Source organism: Apaloderma vittatum, unplaced genomic scaffold (assembly GCF_000703405.1).
Source record: "Apaloderma vittatum isolate BGI_N311 unplaced genomic scaffold, ASM70340v1 scaffold18509, whole genome shotgun sequence".
NCBI lineage: Eukaryota > Metazoa > Chordata > Aves > Trogoniformes > Trogonidae > Apaloderma > Apaloderma vittatum.
Window position 1 is genome coordinate 3,006 of NW_009734814.1, and position 18,051 is coordinate 21,056.

Genomic DNA, 18,051 nt, shown 5'->3' on the forward strand with positions numbered 1-18,051 from the left:
TTTCCATCCAAGCCTGTTGAATTAATGGCCTTTCCTTTGATCTTCCAATGCACGTGGTTGTGGCTTTTGTTTCCAGACTGAACTATGATCTTCCACATGTGTTCTTTTAGTGCTTACCTGCCATTCTCTGCTGAAGCCATCCATACCCAAGTTCTGCACTGTACGTGAGAAAGATCTTGCGTGTAAGAAACCACTGACACTAGCAATCACTGTGTGTTATATATTTGCATCCCCCCGTAACCTTAACACTTCCTGTTTTGCAGTGCCTCTATAAAAAATACTTTTGTCTGTTTTAGTGGCAATAGTCACATATTTGTTGTCTGAGACCATCTAAAAATAGTTACTTAAAGCTTATGCCTGCTCTAGCATTTCCTGGTTTTAGCCTGATGCAGCCCAGCCTGATTCAAGGGCATTACTTTCAGTTTCTAGTAGTCACTGTGGGATCAAATATACAGCATTCAGAGAGGCTGCAGTCCTGCAAATATGTTTTTTCCTCCTTTCCTCTGAGATGTCTGACTTACCACATGCAGACTACATGTGGTATCTGAGCTACACAGGGCAAATGTGGCAGGTTAATTGTGCTGTGGAGGTTGTGGTAGAGGCAGAATTTAGCCAGGAACAGTTAGCTTTATCGCTATAGGTGTGTATCCATCTGTCCACTCGTGCTTTAGCCGTATGTGCCTTTTATCACGTATGTCTTAACTGTTTGACACTCTGTAATCATAGTGACACCATTACATATGATTACATATGTAATTATATTAACACCACTAAGATATACTGATAAGTCTTTTTCTTTATTCCTGTAAAAGTGCTTTTTAACGGCTTATGAACATTTTTTTTTAAGCTAAAAGAATGCTTCCAAGTCATTCACATGTGCAAGAAGTGCTTTTATTTTTGCCTTAAGTGAAAGCCATCAAGATCTGCAACAAGCTCAGTGGAAAACAGTGCCCTGCCTTGCAGAGGGCAGGAAAACCGGCTGGCGATTCCTCCACAAAGGTCCCACAATTAATAATCTTGCAAGCTACCGTAGGCCTTTCATTATTTGTAGGTACAATTTCCAGTTTCTGGAGGACCTCCGTGCCCTCGATCAGTTGCCTACAGGAGGGAGACAGTGCACATATGACCCATCTTCCTCCAGAGCCAGCTCCACAGCCTCCGGCTTGTGTGGAACCGCAACACACCCAGGCACCAGTTGTCTACCTACAGGCTGCATCTCCTCTGCTCTTTAAACAGTTGTTCTTTGCAGTGGAGTTGCAAATGGCATCAGTTCTTGATTAAGTAGCCTGCTTTATGCAGCTACATGTAAAGAAATAAACATTGTACCATGTGCCCCAGCTACAAATGGCCGTGACTTTTGAGGAGGGAGACACACTGTCAGAAATGACAGTTTAGAAGTGACTCCCTGAGAAATATCTTTCATTTCGTTCCTTCATAGCACCAGCTGGAATCCTGAATATAGTCCAACATTTTGAAGCCTTCATGATTTTCGGCCTGTCCTCCTCCCTCACTGTGGAAGCATGAGCTGTGCCTCCTGCAAGTGCTCGCACAGCAACGGATAACAGGAGTCCTCTGAAAAGCTTCCTACCATATCCCACCCCATCCCATCCAGGACAGTGGTACCAAGCAGAAGGGCACTGCAGGTGGTCCTTGCCCAAGTGGGGACATCAGAAGGGTTGAGCAGAGCAGAGCTGGAAAGTGCCTGCGTGTCTTTGCTGTATGCTGTGGCTGCTTTTTGCTCCCTCAGGATTAAAAACTCCCACTCAACTGTAAGAGGGCCTGGCTTTTAGATCATGGATCCTGCACCTTTCAGATTACACAGAGCTAGTAGCAGGACAGAAACTTGAGGTGAATGCTGCTGATTATAAATATATCCAGCCAGCAATCACTTTTGGTTTGTCCTCTGTAGATAAGACAGTTGTGTTTTTCACTTCCTTTTAAAATGCTTTCTTTCTCCATGATCTGGCTACATGGGAAATGCACTGTGCATTTCCCTCTCTGTGGTCGTACATACATATTTCACTCTCTTACATCAAGCAAACTGCTCAGAGCAATCATCTTCCTTATTATGTTTTTCCAAATCAAAAAATCTTAACAGGGCCAGCCCTATACATTAACCTACTGAGAACAAACTGCCAGCATGTGTTCACTAAAATAATTTCTTTCCGCCCATGAGAGCCATGAGGGCTTGCTCAACACCTTCCTGTCCATCAGGGCAGGCCTTTGACTGACACTGAGCTACACAGGAAGGAATTTGTAGCCTTCACCCTGGTGAGGCCCCGGTAGCTTTGCTGCGGGGTTTTCCAGCTCAAGCAAGCCAGGTCAGGGCAGAGAAAGGAGGGATGGGTGTCATTAGGTACTTATCCATCCTCCCCCTGGCCAGATGCATGTGTGTTGCAGCTGCTGGAGGGATTTCATGGACAGAATCACAGAATTGTTGAGGCTGAAAAACACCTCTGAGATCATCAAGTCCACCCCACGCCCCAATACCACCACATCGGCCAGACCATGTCACTAAATGCCACATCCAGCCTCTCCTTAAACACCCCCAGGGATGCTTCCTCCCAGGCAGCAATGTCCTGAGGGGCTGGGGTGACCTCCTGCGCGGTGCAGTGGTGGGAAGCTTGTGCATACCTACCCGAAAGCCACGTATTTTTTGTCCAGGTAGGGAGCTGGCTGGAAGGTGATGTAGAACTGCGAGCCGTTGCTGTGGCGACCCTTGTTGGCCATCCCGAGGACTCCTCTTCCCTTGTGAGGGATGGAGAAGCTTTCATCTAGGGAATGAATTCAGGGATGAAAGGCCATGATTGTGTTGCTACCTTTTGCCAGCTCCCATGAGCTCCCCTTTCCTTCTTCTGTGCTCCCTCTTTCTCTTCTCCTTTTCCCCCAGAGGTCTCATTGAGTCTCATACAAGCCAAGTCTGGTTTGAATCAATGTCCTTCCTAGAAGGGGCTTCCCACAACTGCCCAGTGCTTAAGCCAGGAAAGAAGCTAATAAAAAATATCCATGAAAAAGCACTCTAAGCATTGCTGAATGTCAGAGCCACATCATTGATGCCTCTGGCTCCCCCTTGTCGGTCTGTAGCATCTCTCACCAGAGGAGCTTGGGGCACTTAGCACGGCATTTCCCCACAGCTACTTGGGATTATTCCCACTGTTTGGACTCGTGCAGGAGGGCAAGCAGGAGACTTCTTTAGCCAAATAAAATGACAGCACTGAATAAACAGAGAGCAGATATTCATTTAAGCAAGCTGGTGTGGTCACAGAGTGGAAGCTTTGTTGCAGAGTGAGGAGAAGAGGCAGGCAACGGGAGCGAGAGCTGTGAGGAGGTGAAGAGGATCCTCTGTGCCAGCTGAGGAAGGACTGGTGAGAGGGAGAAGAAGTGGCTCCCAGGAGGGATGACTGGGGAAGGACAGGCATTAGGCATGCTTGAGTTTGGGGGATGCTAGCAAGGACTTGATTCCTTCTCCTCTGTCAAGTGGAGCCCAGCTAGGAGGTGAGAAGCACAGAGTCCACTGATCCTGACCTTTATCACCCATCTCTGAACCTGATCACACTGAATAGTCAAGAGCCAATTGAGCTCTCAACAATCTTGAAGGAAACTGTAGAAATATGTAGATTTTACTGTTTTCTGATTTTTAAAATTCTTTTTACCCTGTTTTGAGTGCCCTTCTCAGAAACTGATTCATAAAAATGGTATATACATTGGTATATATAACTGAACAGTTACTCCCTGACCGCTGCTTTGCAGTTTGCAAAATGCCTTCAGCAGACTAATTTTGGAGTAGGATGCTTTGTCCTATGATATGATGCTCCAGTTCAAGTGATTCTCTGTAATTACCTCAGTCCTTTCAGATCATTACAGTAAAATGTGGTTGCATCCCATTAATTTCAGCAAGCATTGCAGTGCCCAGACGTGTGCCAAGCATGGAGTCTCCCAGAACATTACCAGCTGACAGAGGCATCTCTCACCCTTTTCAGATATCGAAGATATTTGTCCTCCACCCTCAGTGTAAAATAGTTTTGTGGGTTGTACTGGGAAAGCAATCTAAGCCTTAAATTAGAAAGGCATACGCAAGGGAACACCTTTCTCAAGGTTGACAAGCAACTTTTAATTAAAAAGAGGGAGGGGAAGAACTAGCAAGCCTCTCCTTTAGTACATCAACACGTGGAGTATGTACATTACAGGTAATAAAACTCTTCCAGGGACACTTTTGAGGCTGACGGATTCCGAATTAAATCCACCTTAAAATCAGTTAAGTGATTTTTGATGCATTTTCACCTTCCCACATGACAGGGCAGCTTCTTTTCTGGGTAGCACAGGGAAAGCACAAGCTCTGCCTGGAGGAGGAGGATGAAGCTGGGGAGGAAAACACTGCATGCTGGGCTGTGGCTTCATGCCACAGTCTGAGCAATGCATGTGAGGCCGTAGCTCTCTGCATGCAGAAGTTCCTACACATGCTCCAACTCGTTTTCCTCTGCAGACAATTTCTACCCGAACACAAAGTGTGAAGGGTGGGGAGATGGACACTAGCACAAACCCATTGGGTAGCATTGCTGGAGGATTCACAAACTTTTAAATCGTCAGTGACATCTGCCTTGCAAACAATTTAACAGCCTGTTCTTGTATTTTCCAGCTTATGTTCTTTCTGAGATGTGCATGTCCCAAGAGGCTGGGCTTGCTGCTACTTCAGGAGCTCCAGCATCAAAGTGATTTTTGCCCCTTCCTGCCCACTTTAGGCAGCCTGCAGCATTTACAGCCTTAAATCCCACATGCTGGGATTCCACTTCCAGCAGCTTTCCTGCCCACCAGCGTTGCAGCTTGGCTGGGCAGAGCAGGCTAGCAACTCCCCTACAGACGGATTTTGCTCCATCTGTCCTGGGGCCTCAAGGTGAGAGCAGGCTCTTCAGCATTTTGGGAAACAAAGTTTTCAGCTACATTCAGCATTTCTGATCTCACCGTTGGCTGCTGCCCAGCCTGCTTGAATGTCACCTCATGTGTGCCATTTGCAGTAGGAAAGATTTTGTGTAAGGGCACATAAATCAGTTTCAAAAGTGCTTTACGTGTCATAAAACATCTTTATGGATAGTATTTAAACAGAAAATCCCAAATGTCTATGTCAATTGCATGGATTGTTTTTCTTAAATATTGCAAGTTGAAATATTCTTCTTTTTTTTATGTTTTATTACTTTATACCAGCATGGGGAACATTTTTTGTTAAACTTAGCTCATGTTTGTTATTTCTCAACTTCCGTGGGTTTATGTGAGACTCAGAAGTAACTCCCCTTACATCTGCAGAGTCATGTAGCTGCCAGCAGTGATCCCTGCGGTGTGCCCAAGCCTGAAAAGTTGCCTAAGGTCCAGGAAATCTGGAGCCAAAGCCAGCTTACTTCCATTACTTTAGATGCATTTAAACAAATGGTGCCTGGAAATCTGTTGCTGATTCACTTCTGCATTTCTAAGGTCCTGTTCCACAAAGGTGAGCATGTGAAGTTAGAAGTAGACAGGGGTGACCATCAGCCCTCGTTTAGGCAGTGAGAAGAAGCTGATGGGGCTGAGCCTTGGGAAGGGGACGGCAGAGAAGGGGAGACGAGGTTACAGATCACAAAGTGTCCTCACCAAAGCGGTCCGTGCATGCTAATACAAGCAGATAATAATTCTGACTGAGAAGCAAACTCTTTTTCTTTAGGGAGATGAAAGAAAATTCTCAGGTCATTCTCTGAATAAGATCAGATCAACAACTTGAATTTTGCGGAAATTTGCCATTTGCGCAGTAAGATAGCTGAGAAAACATACCTTCAAAGGTAGGACCATAAATTGACTCTCCTCCATCTCCCTTTCCAGTTATGATGTCTGCAGGGTAAATAAAAGCAACCATCAGAGACCAGGTTTATCGCAGGCGTTACTGGGGCTTGTCAGTGAGCAGCTCAGACAAGATCAGAGATATGGGTTGTGCATCCGTCTGGGGGAAAAATGCATCCATCTTTCTGTTTTACTACCGAAACTTTTAACTTTTAAGCTGTATGACAGACTAAAAGGGAGTTAAGAAGGAAATGCCTTCTGTGACAACTATCTTGACTTCCCAGGGGATATCAGTCGCGCAAGCCGCGTGACCTGTTGGTCGTGGTGCCTGGTGGTGTCATTCGGTGGCACTGGCATTCACACACCTCACCAGCACATTTGCAAAGGCTCTGACACTTGGCTAAACGCTTCCATAAATTAATCTGTCTCTTAAACAAGTGATCTGTTTTCCTATGGATATTCTTAGTGTTTTCATGTTTCAAAGTAGCTTTCTAATTACTTAGCAAAGAGCTTCATGGAAAAGAGTTAATGCTTTCAATTAGTTTCCTAAAATCTTTTGAAAATGTCTTGGATAACTGAAGGAACAAATTATCCAAAGTTTTCCTATATTTAGAAAGTGAGATGGATAAAAAAGAAAATGTCTTATGTTTTTTATATATATATTAACTAAGAGCTCATTCTTCAGAGTTTATCTTTGTCCTGTGGTTCAGCTACACCTCTGTGGATGAGGGCTGTTATTCATGCAGATCATCCTACCCTCACTTCTCCTGTAACTTGAATTTGCTCAGGACACCTGGAAACACACCTCCTCCTTGGATCCACCCATTTTTCACAAGGCGATGAAAAAGGGAATTTTTGTAGGTGAGCTCCCGGCCGTCGTGGAGAGACTTCACTCCTCCGGTGCACAGGGCGCGGAAATTCTCACAGGTCCTGGGACACGCGTCTGAAAAGAGCTGCAAAAGTGAGAAGAGGAGAACATGTGTCAAATTCATAGCCAACAATGTGTGAAATTACTAGTTGATGTCCACTGGTCAGATTTTTGTGCCTGCGCCTTCGGCAGGTGAAACCACTGAGCTGGGCGTGCTTGTTCCTTAATTTGCTTTTCTCCTCTGTTACCGTACCTCAAACAGCAGCCTCCCGATAGGCCGTTCCTCGATGGCTATCTCCATGTACACAAACACGTGCTGTTTAAAGCAGAAAAACAAATGCAATGAGGGAAAGGCCATGGCAGCGCTCACTTCTAACACAGGGACAGAAATAATCCTCGCAGTGTGCTAAAAGCAAACTGCGGGACAGGGCTCACTTCTTCATCTTGCATTTACTTACAAACCTACTGCAGCCCATGCAATTCTGGCAAAAATAAATGAAACTGCAGGAACACCAGCCACTCTGCCAAAATGGACATTTCTTGCTCTTCTCAGCCAGTCTCAAAGCTGCATGAAATCAGTGCTGCATCTTCTGAGGTATTCATTTTGGTGTAACATTTTATTTTTCTCTGCTCTCGGTACTGCGTCAGTGCTGGCAGCATCGCACCTGATGATACTACGGCATTTCAGCGAGTCTTAGCTGGGGAAGGAGAGGTTTGACAGTTGGTGCTTTTAGTACCCAAGAATAAGGGTATCCAAGAATTTTGGTACCCAAGGGCTGGGCAGTATGGGATACTAGAGCGGCAGAGTTGCAGCATGGTCAGCAATACGCTTTTGTCTGTTCAGCCCTGAAGTAGTTAGTATGTCAGGCATCAGGGCTAGGGTTTGTCCCTTCCTGGCTGCTGAGAGGCTCAGACTCTCTGCCATCTTTGGCAGGGGGTGCTCTCCATCGACCTCTCCAGCCCCAGCTCCTTCTGTCACGGGGCAGAAAACTAAAAAACTGCCACTTCTGTGCTTGCACTCCCTCCCCCTCATGATACCTGCCCTTTCATCTGACAGCCTCTCCAGGCACTTAGAGATCTTACTTTTTGTGTAAAACAGTGCTACTTGCCTGTCTGTTTTTCAGGTATTTGCTGTAGAAATCCTCAGCAATCGCCCGGTGAAGTGCCTCAGGCTTGGTGTCGTGATAGCCCCACTCACTGTAAGACCACTTGAGCAGATCCCTCTTGTCCCCCAGCAGCTGGCCATCAATGAAGCACATCACTGAGGAGGTGTACGCCCATACCTCACCTCTCAGTTCCTGCATTTCAGAGGGAAAAGAAAGCCTCCAGGGATTATTTATGCATTTAGTGAAGAAGCAATCAGTAATATCCACCACAGGTAAGGTGGCCTGTGGTATTTTTATGCCCTTCCTCCTTTTAAAACCACAAATCCCACGAACTGGGAGTGAACAGCAGCCTTCAGTGAAGCACACTGACATTGCACAGTTATGTGCTCTAAAGGTCTGCTGCTACGGGACAGTATCGTGACATGTCATCTGGGTGTCACTTCTGGGGCAACTCAGACTGAACAGGAGAAGCACCTGCAGAGCCCCATCCTGCCTCGAGGGTCTCAGAGAATGTTAAATAAATTGGGGTGGAAAAGCTCACATTTGCAATCTGCAGATGGCACCGAGCTGGGGGGAGGATGCAGCCCCAGGGAGAGGACTCGTGTCTGAAACAACCTGAGGAGACAAGAGTTACCTTCTTTTTCTTCTGTAAATATTCATGCCATGCAAATTCTACTAAAGGCTCTATTACAGGATCTGCAAACTTGCTTGGAAACTTCAGCTTCAGAGCCTATATTTTCAAGGAAAAGAAAAAAAAATTTGCTTACAAGCAGCATAAACTCTCTCACACCCTATCCTATCACAGCTTGTATTTCCCTCATGAACTACAACCTAAGCCACATTCTAATCCAGTTACTGCTCTGCACCCCTCATCCCTCTGGTGTAATTCCTGACACTTGCAGAAGTACATGCAAATCACTTCAAATCCTCTTTGCAGAGGTAATGGGTGTCCTGTTTTTCTATGAAAGGCTGCTTTACAAATATTATTGAATTATACTGGTGCTTCCCCTGCTGCTCACCACCACATGAGGTGGATATAAGTGGTGAGATATTCAAAGGTGTTACTGAGCATTGTCAACGATATTTATTTGCATGCACGGGGACCCACAGTCCTCTGCTGTCGCAGGGTCTCGGCGCAAGCAAGCGGCTCAGTGAATACTGCAAGGTGAACATTTTTAGCAGTGTATCAGGAACACAGCACTACTTAGATCTGGGGCATTCCTCTCCATGGATTTAACCTCAACTCCACATGGGCTAGGGCACACAAGTACCACAAGCTTAAAGCTTAAAGCCAGCTGACATGGCCTTAAAAAGAATAAAGTGAAGAAGTAACTTGACATTCAGCCCACGCTCCCTGTTATCGTTGGGATGGAGGCTGCAAAAAATAAAGGAAAAAAGCCGAGGCACACACCCTTTGCAGTTATCAGCTTGCCTTGTCCCTAGGTTTATTGATAGACAGCAAAACTTCATCAGTAAATAACGCTGGAGAATAAGCCTGGCAGATAAACTCTTACAGGCAGGGAGGGCATAAAAGTCAGCACTGGGCGCCCCACAGTGGGCTGCATCCTATGCATCTGCTGCACAGCCAAGCTTCTTGTGAGAGGCCTGTGAAACCCCGTGAGGTTTGCAGCCTTTTGCTTTCTCATCTGCACTCACAGAGCTACGTTAAGGGACTTGTCATAAGCTGCCAAGTAAGCCGGGCAGAGCCATGACATGCATGACATCTTGTCTAGGTGTAGGAATAAGGGTGCGACGATGCTGTAAATAGAGACTCCCTGCCCCGAGCAGCACTGAGCTGGGAGCCCAAAACACCTTGGTGCCTGTGTTTGGCAGCACCAAAGAAGAGCAGAAACCCAAAATTCAGAATATTTTCATCCTAAGAGCTGCCACTGGGCGCAGGCATTCCTCTGCTTATTTATTTCTAGCCTGCACCACTCCCTGCTTCTCCCAAACCGGCACTGGGGTTCAAGCCCGGAGGTTACCTCTGCTGCGCACTTGGCCACGTGGAAAGCCGGGTCCTGGAGCAGCCCCACCACTGTCACCGTCACCCGCTGTGGGCCCATGGCACCCGGGCCACCAGGAGTCTGAGTCCATAAACAGAGCCCAGCTCCATGGCAACACTGGACACCAACACACACCTCCCCCTCCGCATTTCTAAGAGCTTCCCATGCCCAGTGAAAGAGGGTTTCAACTCTGCCAGAGGGTGGGAAATGCTCCAATTTTTGTTTTCCCCTGAAGGAAGGAAACAGAGGTTTCACCGAAAGCGCATGGCAGAGCAGCAGACTGAAGCCAGCTCTTTCCAGAGCTCATCACAGATGCTGTCAGTATGGGATCACTTAAAAGAAAGAATGAACATCCTGTTGTCAATGGTAGTTAACAGCAGATGCCCAGAAAAAAGTGGTGAGAGTAAGCAAACATAAGAGCAGTGCTTCCCTGTTACTCTTCCAGCCTCTGCTCAAGGATTTCCCAGTATCTTTGTGTTTAACTCTTGCTGGCTCTTTTCAACATGTATTTGTTTGCTTTTTGGACAAGTGGTGTTCACAAAATCCCATGGCAATGAGATTTACAGCAGCGTTTGCTGGGTGCTGCTGAGGCATCATTCCCACCGGCAGCCCGGGCAGAGCGGTGCGGAGCACGGACAGAGCCGTTCCAGAGGGGTCACAGCTCCCGCAGCAAAGCTTTGTGCCCTTTCGGCTAACGCAGCATGTGCAAAAAGCGGTTTTGTGGGATGGTGATCAGTTCAGCTTCCGTCAGCAGGTCTAGGTTAGGTCAGTCTGCATCCCTGAGCAAGGTGAGCTTTAGAAGGCATTGGTGTTGGGAGTGACAAAACTGAACTGTGTGTCATGAAAAATTCACACAACTTTTCATGACGTCATGGTCGTCACAGCCCCAGAAAAAATATTTTGACCTACCACACCTATCGTAGACGAGATAGTTGTTATTTTCATGTGGAAAATATGTTCTGCAGAACAAACCTAGACACAAGAAAATTAGATACAATAAAAATTATATTAATTTCTCATCTTAATAACAAAATGCACTTTTTTTTAATTGTACACCAAAATGGCTTCATAAAGTGATAAATTTGTACATAACCACAGCATCAGAATCAAAAAGCCTATGGCCTTTCAGCTAGATGTTTCTGAGTTACCCATGCCTGTAAAAAATTCAGAATGAGAAAAAACCCACGGGTTGCAGAAGGGCTCCCCCATGTAGCCCTGAAGTTTCTCAGGTTCCCACGTGGCTTAGTCGTATTTTCTTAGAGTGCTTCCTTACGGCAACACTTCTGTAACCATTTTGCTGGGATTTGCAGCAATGTTGGATTTGAAGAGTTCCATCCTCACAGCATCCAAGACTGAGAAGATCAGATTCTGAAGGTTCAGCTGCCAGAGCTGCCCTCTTGCCTGAGAGACCCGTGCACAAGATGTTATCATTTCATGTTATGATTTTGGTCCTGACGAAAAAGTGCAGAAGACAGAGAGATGAAGCAGTCTGGACAATGGGACAAATTAAAGTCGTATAGCAGACAAGGCACTTTTAATTTATGCATAGGTACAGGGTGGCAGAAGACAAACTGAAGCACGACAGTAGGTAACATCAGCAAGCAGCAGCTGCAGCCACTGCGGCTCAGCAATGCAAAGGAAAGTCCTTTCCTTCCTCCTTCTGAGGGCCCGCAACACAACTGCCAAAGCATCTTTAGGCTATGAACCTAATTTTAGTAGCCAGACCATATGGCTTCTGCTACCCCCAAACAAGTCTACAGCAGCCTTAGGTAAAGTCAAGAAGAGAAGCAGTATAGCCGGAGTCAAATATAAAATGAGTGACGCTTCAGAAAATATTCTCTTTGCTACAGATTGATGTCTGCATTTCATAAATATGCTTAAATTTCCACACAAATTCTGTTCCTGAAATTTAATTCTGCACATATATACAACTGGCTCCTGTTATCCCTTTTTCTTTCAAAAAACAATACTTCGCTGTTTGGGGTTTTTTTACGGATAATTTCTAGGCATGGAACTTCTTACTGTCATTGTGGGCAAGAAAGGGAATTAACTATAAACATTCTGGTAACAGTCAACTAATAGTCAAAGTCAAGAAGAAAAGTAACAATTAGCCAAACAAGCATAATGTTATTAGCTGTACAGAAAAGCAATAACTGGTCAAACAAGCTTAATATTACTAGTCAATAAGCTAGTAATATCACTAGCTGTAGAGGACTGTTTTCTGAAAATTTATGACAGCCTTTTTAAAAAGAAAGAACAAGCCAAGAGCCACTGATTACTTGCTGTCTCCCTATATACATCCTGGCTTTTTTTTCCCTTCTCTGTTTCATATCACTTTGTAATTCAGGTACATTAAAATCATCTATCCTACAGGTTGCCAACTATCAAAATCTTAAACTGGTTGATTATTATTAATTTCAGCCTGTGTATGACAACACGATATTGTTCTGCAAGCCTATTCATATTTCTTCGGTGAAGTTTTGCTTGTGTTTAGGAGTTTGCCAGTACCGCTCCGCTCACCAGCTGCAGCAGACCTGCCGTGCTCCATTTGGTTTGGAGAGAGCAACAATTGCTGTGAAGAAAAGTATGGAAAGCACAAGAAGTTGTAGAGCACATTTAAAGAATGATACTGAAACCCTGTCCAAGGCCAGGCAGCTAGCAGTCCTGGAAACAAGTCCTTTGAAACATGCCCTGACACGAGACCCCAGAGCCTCTGCAGGACTGTCAGAAGGTTTCCTCACTCCAAATCTCTCCACCTGCTGTGGCTACTTCAGCTCCTTCCAGTCCAAGGCAGCATCTGAAAGAGACCGAGAAAGAGAACAGAAGAGCAGATTGGATTAATTAAAAAAAAATAAAAATTAATAAATATGCTTGAGAGAGATCTCTTCCATGAAGGTACTGAAGGTATTCTGGCAGGAGAGATGCTAGGGGTCACCCGGCAACATTTTGGTGAGTCAAACAACTACAGCATCGCCTTGCTTAAAGATGCAGAAAGAAAAACGCCGTGCTTGTCAAAGATGCAAATGCCAAACAACTTCACAGGAAACACTGCACAGCTCATCTGCTGAGGCAGGTGAACCACAACAGTGTGCTGTGAGGACTAGTGGGAGGGCCACCACTGCTGTTTCACATCAGGCCCTTCAGCTCCCACAAGTCCTTTCTGACAGATACTATGCAGCTGTTAGATCACCCAGCAGTTTAGACAAGCAACACAGGGGACTTCAGAAAAGCTCTTCTTACTGCCAGGGAATGAATGAGGGAGTGATTCAGCTCCAGAAAGAAGGAAGACCTCCATAAACTTAAGACTTCCAGGTGGAAGGCAGAAACAGACATCATTTTATCATGAAATTCAAAGCAAAGCCAAAGAGATAAGCTTATTTTCAAGATGACAATAGACTAACAGGGCTGTCCACACCGACCTGAAGTTCCCCAGGTGACTGCTCTAATAGCCACGAGGCACATTACCTTTGAAAGCAAGGAGGGTTTGAAGGGAAGTTCCATGAACACAGAAGAATTGGTCCCTTTCAGGAATGCAGACAGTGAGATACAGTTGCAGATGCTGGAAAAACTTGCAGGACGGGGAAGGGAGGTGTTAACTAAAGCAAAGCTCTGCATCCTGTTATCCAAAGGTATATTTAAATAGGCAGGATTAAAATATTAGCCAGAAATGAGCAGTAAGCATACTACAGTAAGACGCTGGTTCACCTAGGATATGCCTGGATGTTTTTTTCATTCAGAATCGCTTAGGTCAGAGATGAACAGCAGTCCATGTGTTGTAGAAAGCCATCCCTTGTCCACCATGTTTTATGGAAGATCTTAAGAGGGATGGGGCATATAGCACTGTTGTAGCTCACCGAGCTGCACGCCTGTAAGAAGCAGACTCTTTGATGCATCTGATGAATGGATACAAAATGTCCTGAAATGACAGCTATGGCGAACACACCATTGTCACTTCGTTCTCCACTCTTAAAGAAAACCTGCAGCAGCAACAGGATCAAGAAAAACCCCTCACAGATGGACTACTGACCATGGGAAGATAAGTGTATCCAGAAAGCCACCCCTGCCTGCTGCCCAGACTTCAGGGCAAACGTGCTGTACCAACTGGTCTCTTCCCAACCACTCCCAAGGGACAGACTCAGTTTCTCCTGGATGTGGACACTTACACAGTCAGTGAGACAGTTTGCTGCACAGACGGAAGATGTGGAGAGACAGAAAATGTACCGGGCAGCTACGCTCACAGGTGCATTGGGTCAATGACAAGAAACGAATCTCATACTAGCTTCCATTTAAGCTGAAATGGGAAAAGACTGAAAAAAATAGATCCCAGCACCAGCAAGGACGCTAGGATAGGTCTTAGCCAACACCAACCATAAACTTGATCATGACGACTAACCAGCTAAGATAATAAATCAAGTCTTTTACAAATAACAAGATTTGAGCAAAACTCTTGTGTGAACAACTGGCAAGATCAATGCCAGGCTCAACATCTGCAACCTGCAAATAAGCACTTAATTTGAAAGAGTTCACAGTGAAGGCATCACATCCTCTTCCACTTAGACAGAGGTAATTGCTGTCAAAACCCCTAGTAGTGCATTTTAGTCCCTCTGAGCAGAAAAAACAGCATAAAAAAAAAGTAGTTAAAAGAACCAAAACCAAACCAACAAACCCCGCCTTGCAAAGTTGCAGATGCTGGGATGAAGTTTCTCCTACTGGCAGGGTAATTTGTTTTCACAGTTCATATGAAATACTCTGATATTCATCTATCAAAACCAAGATGCTGCACTGGAAGGCTCACTGATCTAATTCGCACTGCCAGCATCTCTGCTTCCAAGCACAGAGAAGCGAACTCTCTTGAGCTTTAGAGTAAAGAAATGCTATTTACAGCTCAAGCATGAGTATAACTGGCAAGCAGAGTAAGTATACACGCAGTCAAACACACCCTTAGCAGCGTGTCTGCTCTACCTCTCAGGGATTTGTTTCAACTTTCACCTGGAGAATCAGACAAAATCTTCAGAAAAAACAGTGCCAAAATTGCATAAACTTGCATTTGAAAAAAGAACAGTAAAACCCTCTTAGAGTTCAACAACTCTGGGTAACTTACAAATGGGAGAAATGAACAATGGTGTTGATTGCTCAAAAAGCCCAATCTTCCTGTAGTCATAAGCAGTGCAACAGATTGGCTGAGATTAGTCTATGTGAGAAAATGAGAAGTTAAGGTGTTTACTGGCTAAGGAGTAAAGATATTTAGAGAGCTGCTCTGAAACACAGTTTTTTAAAGGATGCATTTTTTTGCCTAATAGTTCTTGGTGGCAGCTGGACTAGAAGTAAAGCTGAAGGGGCTTCCTTTCAAATTCAAAGCCTTAAAAACACATACACAGAATAAGCATTTACTTTTATGTTTAATAGAAATGTGTTCACTAGAAAGGAAGCAAATGGTGTAAAAAAAGCAACATTCGTGGTGTGAGAAACCACATGAGCTTGTGAAGCGCAAGCTACAACATGTGCTGACAGCTTAAGCAATGCAGGGTGCAAGATTAGTCACTGTTGGGCTATTTACAGAAACTCATTTATTCACTGGTAATTTGTAGACAAGCTTAAGAAAATTACAACTCCAAATCTTCCATTTTTCTAAGTTATAGGGAAAGCATCAAGCAAACACTATGGGATAGTGGCTTATGCATAATTGTACCATTGTACTTAATTCTGCAAGGATAACTTCATAAGGATAACAAAACAAAGTTAAAAAAATAAGAGGTAAGTATTTAACAGCTACTTTACTGTTAGTCTTAGAATTTAGCTTATAAACAGCATTTCAGGATGCATAAAGTATGGCAGAAAAGGAATTCAGTGCAAGCTCCTATAAACTTATGACCAGACAGTATTATGGCTGCAAATTATAGTATTTTAGATAAAATTAGAAGATGTTAGGATGAAACTGTCAGAATATTTATTGTAAGCTTACATTCATACAATTAAACAATAAGATTTTAATAGCTATTGCAACAGGCTTTACTGTATTTTTTCATCTGCTCTTACAGCATCAAGACTTCAAGCTTCTGAAGCACAAACCGCAGAATATACTGGATCTCTTTGGTGGCAGAAAGTATACAAAATTTTATTCCATTCTGAGAGGAAAAAAAGGTGAGAAGCTTAAATAGAGTTTTGCTGTGGGATGTCTCGTTTTCAGGTTTTTTTGCACTGATTTATTCCCAGCCTACCCTTTTCATGACTCATTTATATAAAAACTTGTCTAGTACTTTGAAAAAATGGAGATACTTACCCAAACTCCCACGGCACGTGGTCAGGAGCCAGCTGAGTAGTCTGGACTTGAACAAGGAATGTCACCCAGAATTTAGGCTCTCCAGAACACAACAGACATGCAGACACTGGACTGAGGGCAGCAAAAGCCCACCAAGGTGATAAAAGAGCTAGAGCACAGGATGATAAAAGCTGAGTGACCTGGGTTTGTTCAAGGCCTTAAGAGTAGGTGGTTTTGGGAGGACCTTACTGGTGTTTTCAACTACCTAGTGGGAGGGTGTAGAGAAGACATTTCTTGGAGGCACAGTGGCAGGAGGAGAGGCAGTGAACATAAACTGGAACAAGGGAAATCAGAATTAAAATAGGAACCTTTTTTTTTTTTTTGCACTGCAAATATGGCCAAATACTAGAACTGGTGGCCTAGAGTGGTTGTGGATCTCCATCCCTGGAAGTGTTCAAAACACAACTAGACAACAACAACGTGATCTAGGCGCAACTGCTTTGTAAAAGATGATGGCTCAGATGGCTTCTCCAAGTCCCTTCCACCCAAAATTATTCTATCATTCTACCCACCGGGCTTTTATGCCAGTGTCTCTCTCTAGGCAGTCACAGAAGCCAAGCATATACAAAGATGTTTCAGCTTCCTTCAAAGTTCACCTTAATTTTTGCATTTTTCATTTGTTAAAATGTAAAACAACAGTGCAAATCACAATTTAAAAATCACATTTTAAAAATTATGATTGAGCATGTTGCTTTAAGTACCAGTGGCATTTTATCTCGATTTTAACACATTAGTATCCTATGTGAGATGTTATCAGTAGCCAAACTTGAAAATCCAAAGCATGTATTCTGGCATGGCGTTTTATTACGATGTCTAATCTTTTTTGTTAGCAGTCAGTCAGTCATTGAAAACAATCTGTACACATCTAATCCAGTCAGTGCAAATAGCTGTTCAATGCGATACGTCCCATTTATACAGCCTATCATGCTCCGAAGTGATTCTCCTCACTATTTATATTCCTGGGAAAACAATTACCAGCTTTAATATATAGTAAAAGTAACAGTGCGTTCTGCTCTCAAACATACAAAAAATAACGTTTTAAATATACACTGGCTCCTAAGCTGAGACTGAATCCTGTCAGGAAGAGAATTTTGTACTTCGACAGACAGTGCCTTCAATACCAAGAGCTCTTCAGAGTGCTTGGCAGAGTGACTGAACGCTATCCTTGCTTACTAGATGATGAAATAAGGCACAGAGGTCAACTACCTTGTCCACAGTCACGCAGAAAGAGTGGTAAAGCTAACAGAGCAGAATTTTAGCTTTTGAGTCGTCCAGTGTAACCACTACACCTCGTTGCCACTCTTCAAGTGCAATGGCTTAAGCATTTCTGAGGAGCGGAACTTGTACAGCATACAGTAACCAGAAGGGGTGATCCAGGGCCAGTCAGACATCATGACAATTTCAATCCAAAGCAAACAAATTTGGTAGTCAATAAATCAAAATGCACTTCAGGGAATGATCACACAGAAAATTACACATTAACCTGCAGGGAGAAAGCTCATTAAACCTAAGACATACGGTGTTAGCTCTGGAAAGTACAGGTTATATTAAGCTTGGCAGTAGTTCAGGAAATGTCAGCTTCATCAGAGAACATGTACCTTCTGATCAGCAGGCATCTTAAACACTGTTCTCCGATCAGCAAGATACACCTCTCTGCAAAGTCACACAGAAATGCTTAAATAAGGGGACACGTATCTCCTCAGTAGGCATGGATGTGTATGAGGCACAAAACCCCCACATATAAACACTTGTGAGGTATGACGTAAGTGGTAGAGAAACACCAACCTGAAAAAATGAAAAAAATCTAAAATAAATAAAGTTAAGAAAACTGAAAGTCAGCCATCAAAATCACCAACAAATGCATCTTCAGATAATTATGCTGCAGAAAAGAAAGTGTGATACATGTAATCACTGGTTGGATGAGAAGCATGCTTCTGATAACAAACAGGCATT

The 18,051-nt window shown here is 44.0% G+C and overlaps 1 protein-coding gene across 1 annotated transcript; it reads right to left on the reverse strand.

Moving 5' to 3' along the window:
• Positions 1–976: 976 nt before the first annotated feature.
• On the reverse strand, positions 977–9,839 carry PPIL6 (peptidylprolyl isomerase (cyclophilin)-like 6; the record flags this gene model as incomplete). The annotated part of the gene is made up of 8 exons (XM_009876417.1): positions 9,759–9,839; positions 8,411–8,506; positions 7,780–7,968; positions 6,924–6,986; positions 6,608–6,755; positions 5,797–5,853; positions 2,639–2,774; positions 977–1,098 (listed from the first exon to the last, which is right to left on the reverse strand). Coding segments are annotated over exons 1-8 (892 nt in total), but the record flags the coding sequence as incomplete, so codon positions are not given.
• Positions 9,840–18,051: the final 8,212 nt, after the last annotated feature.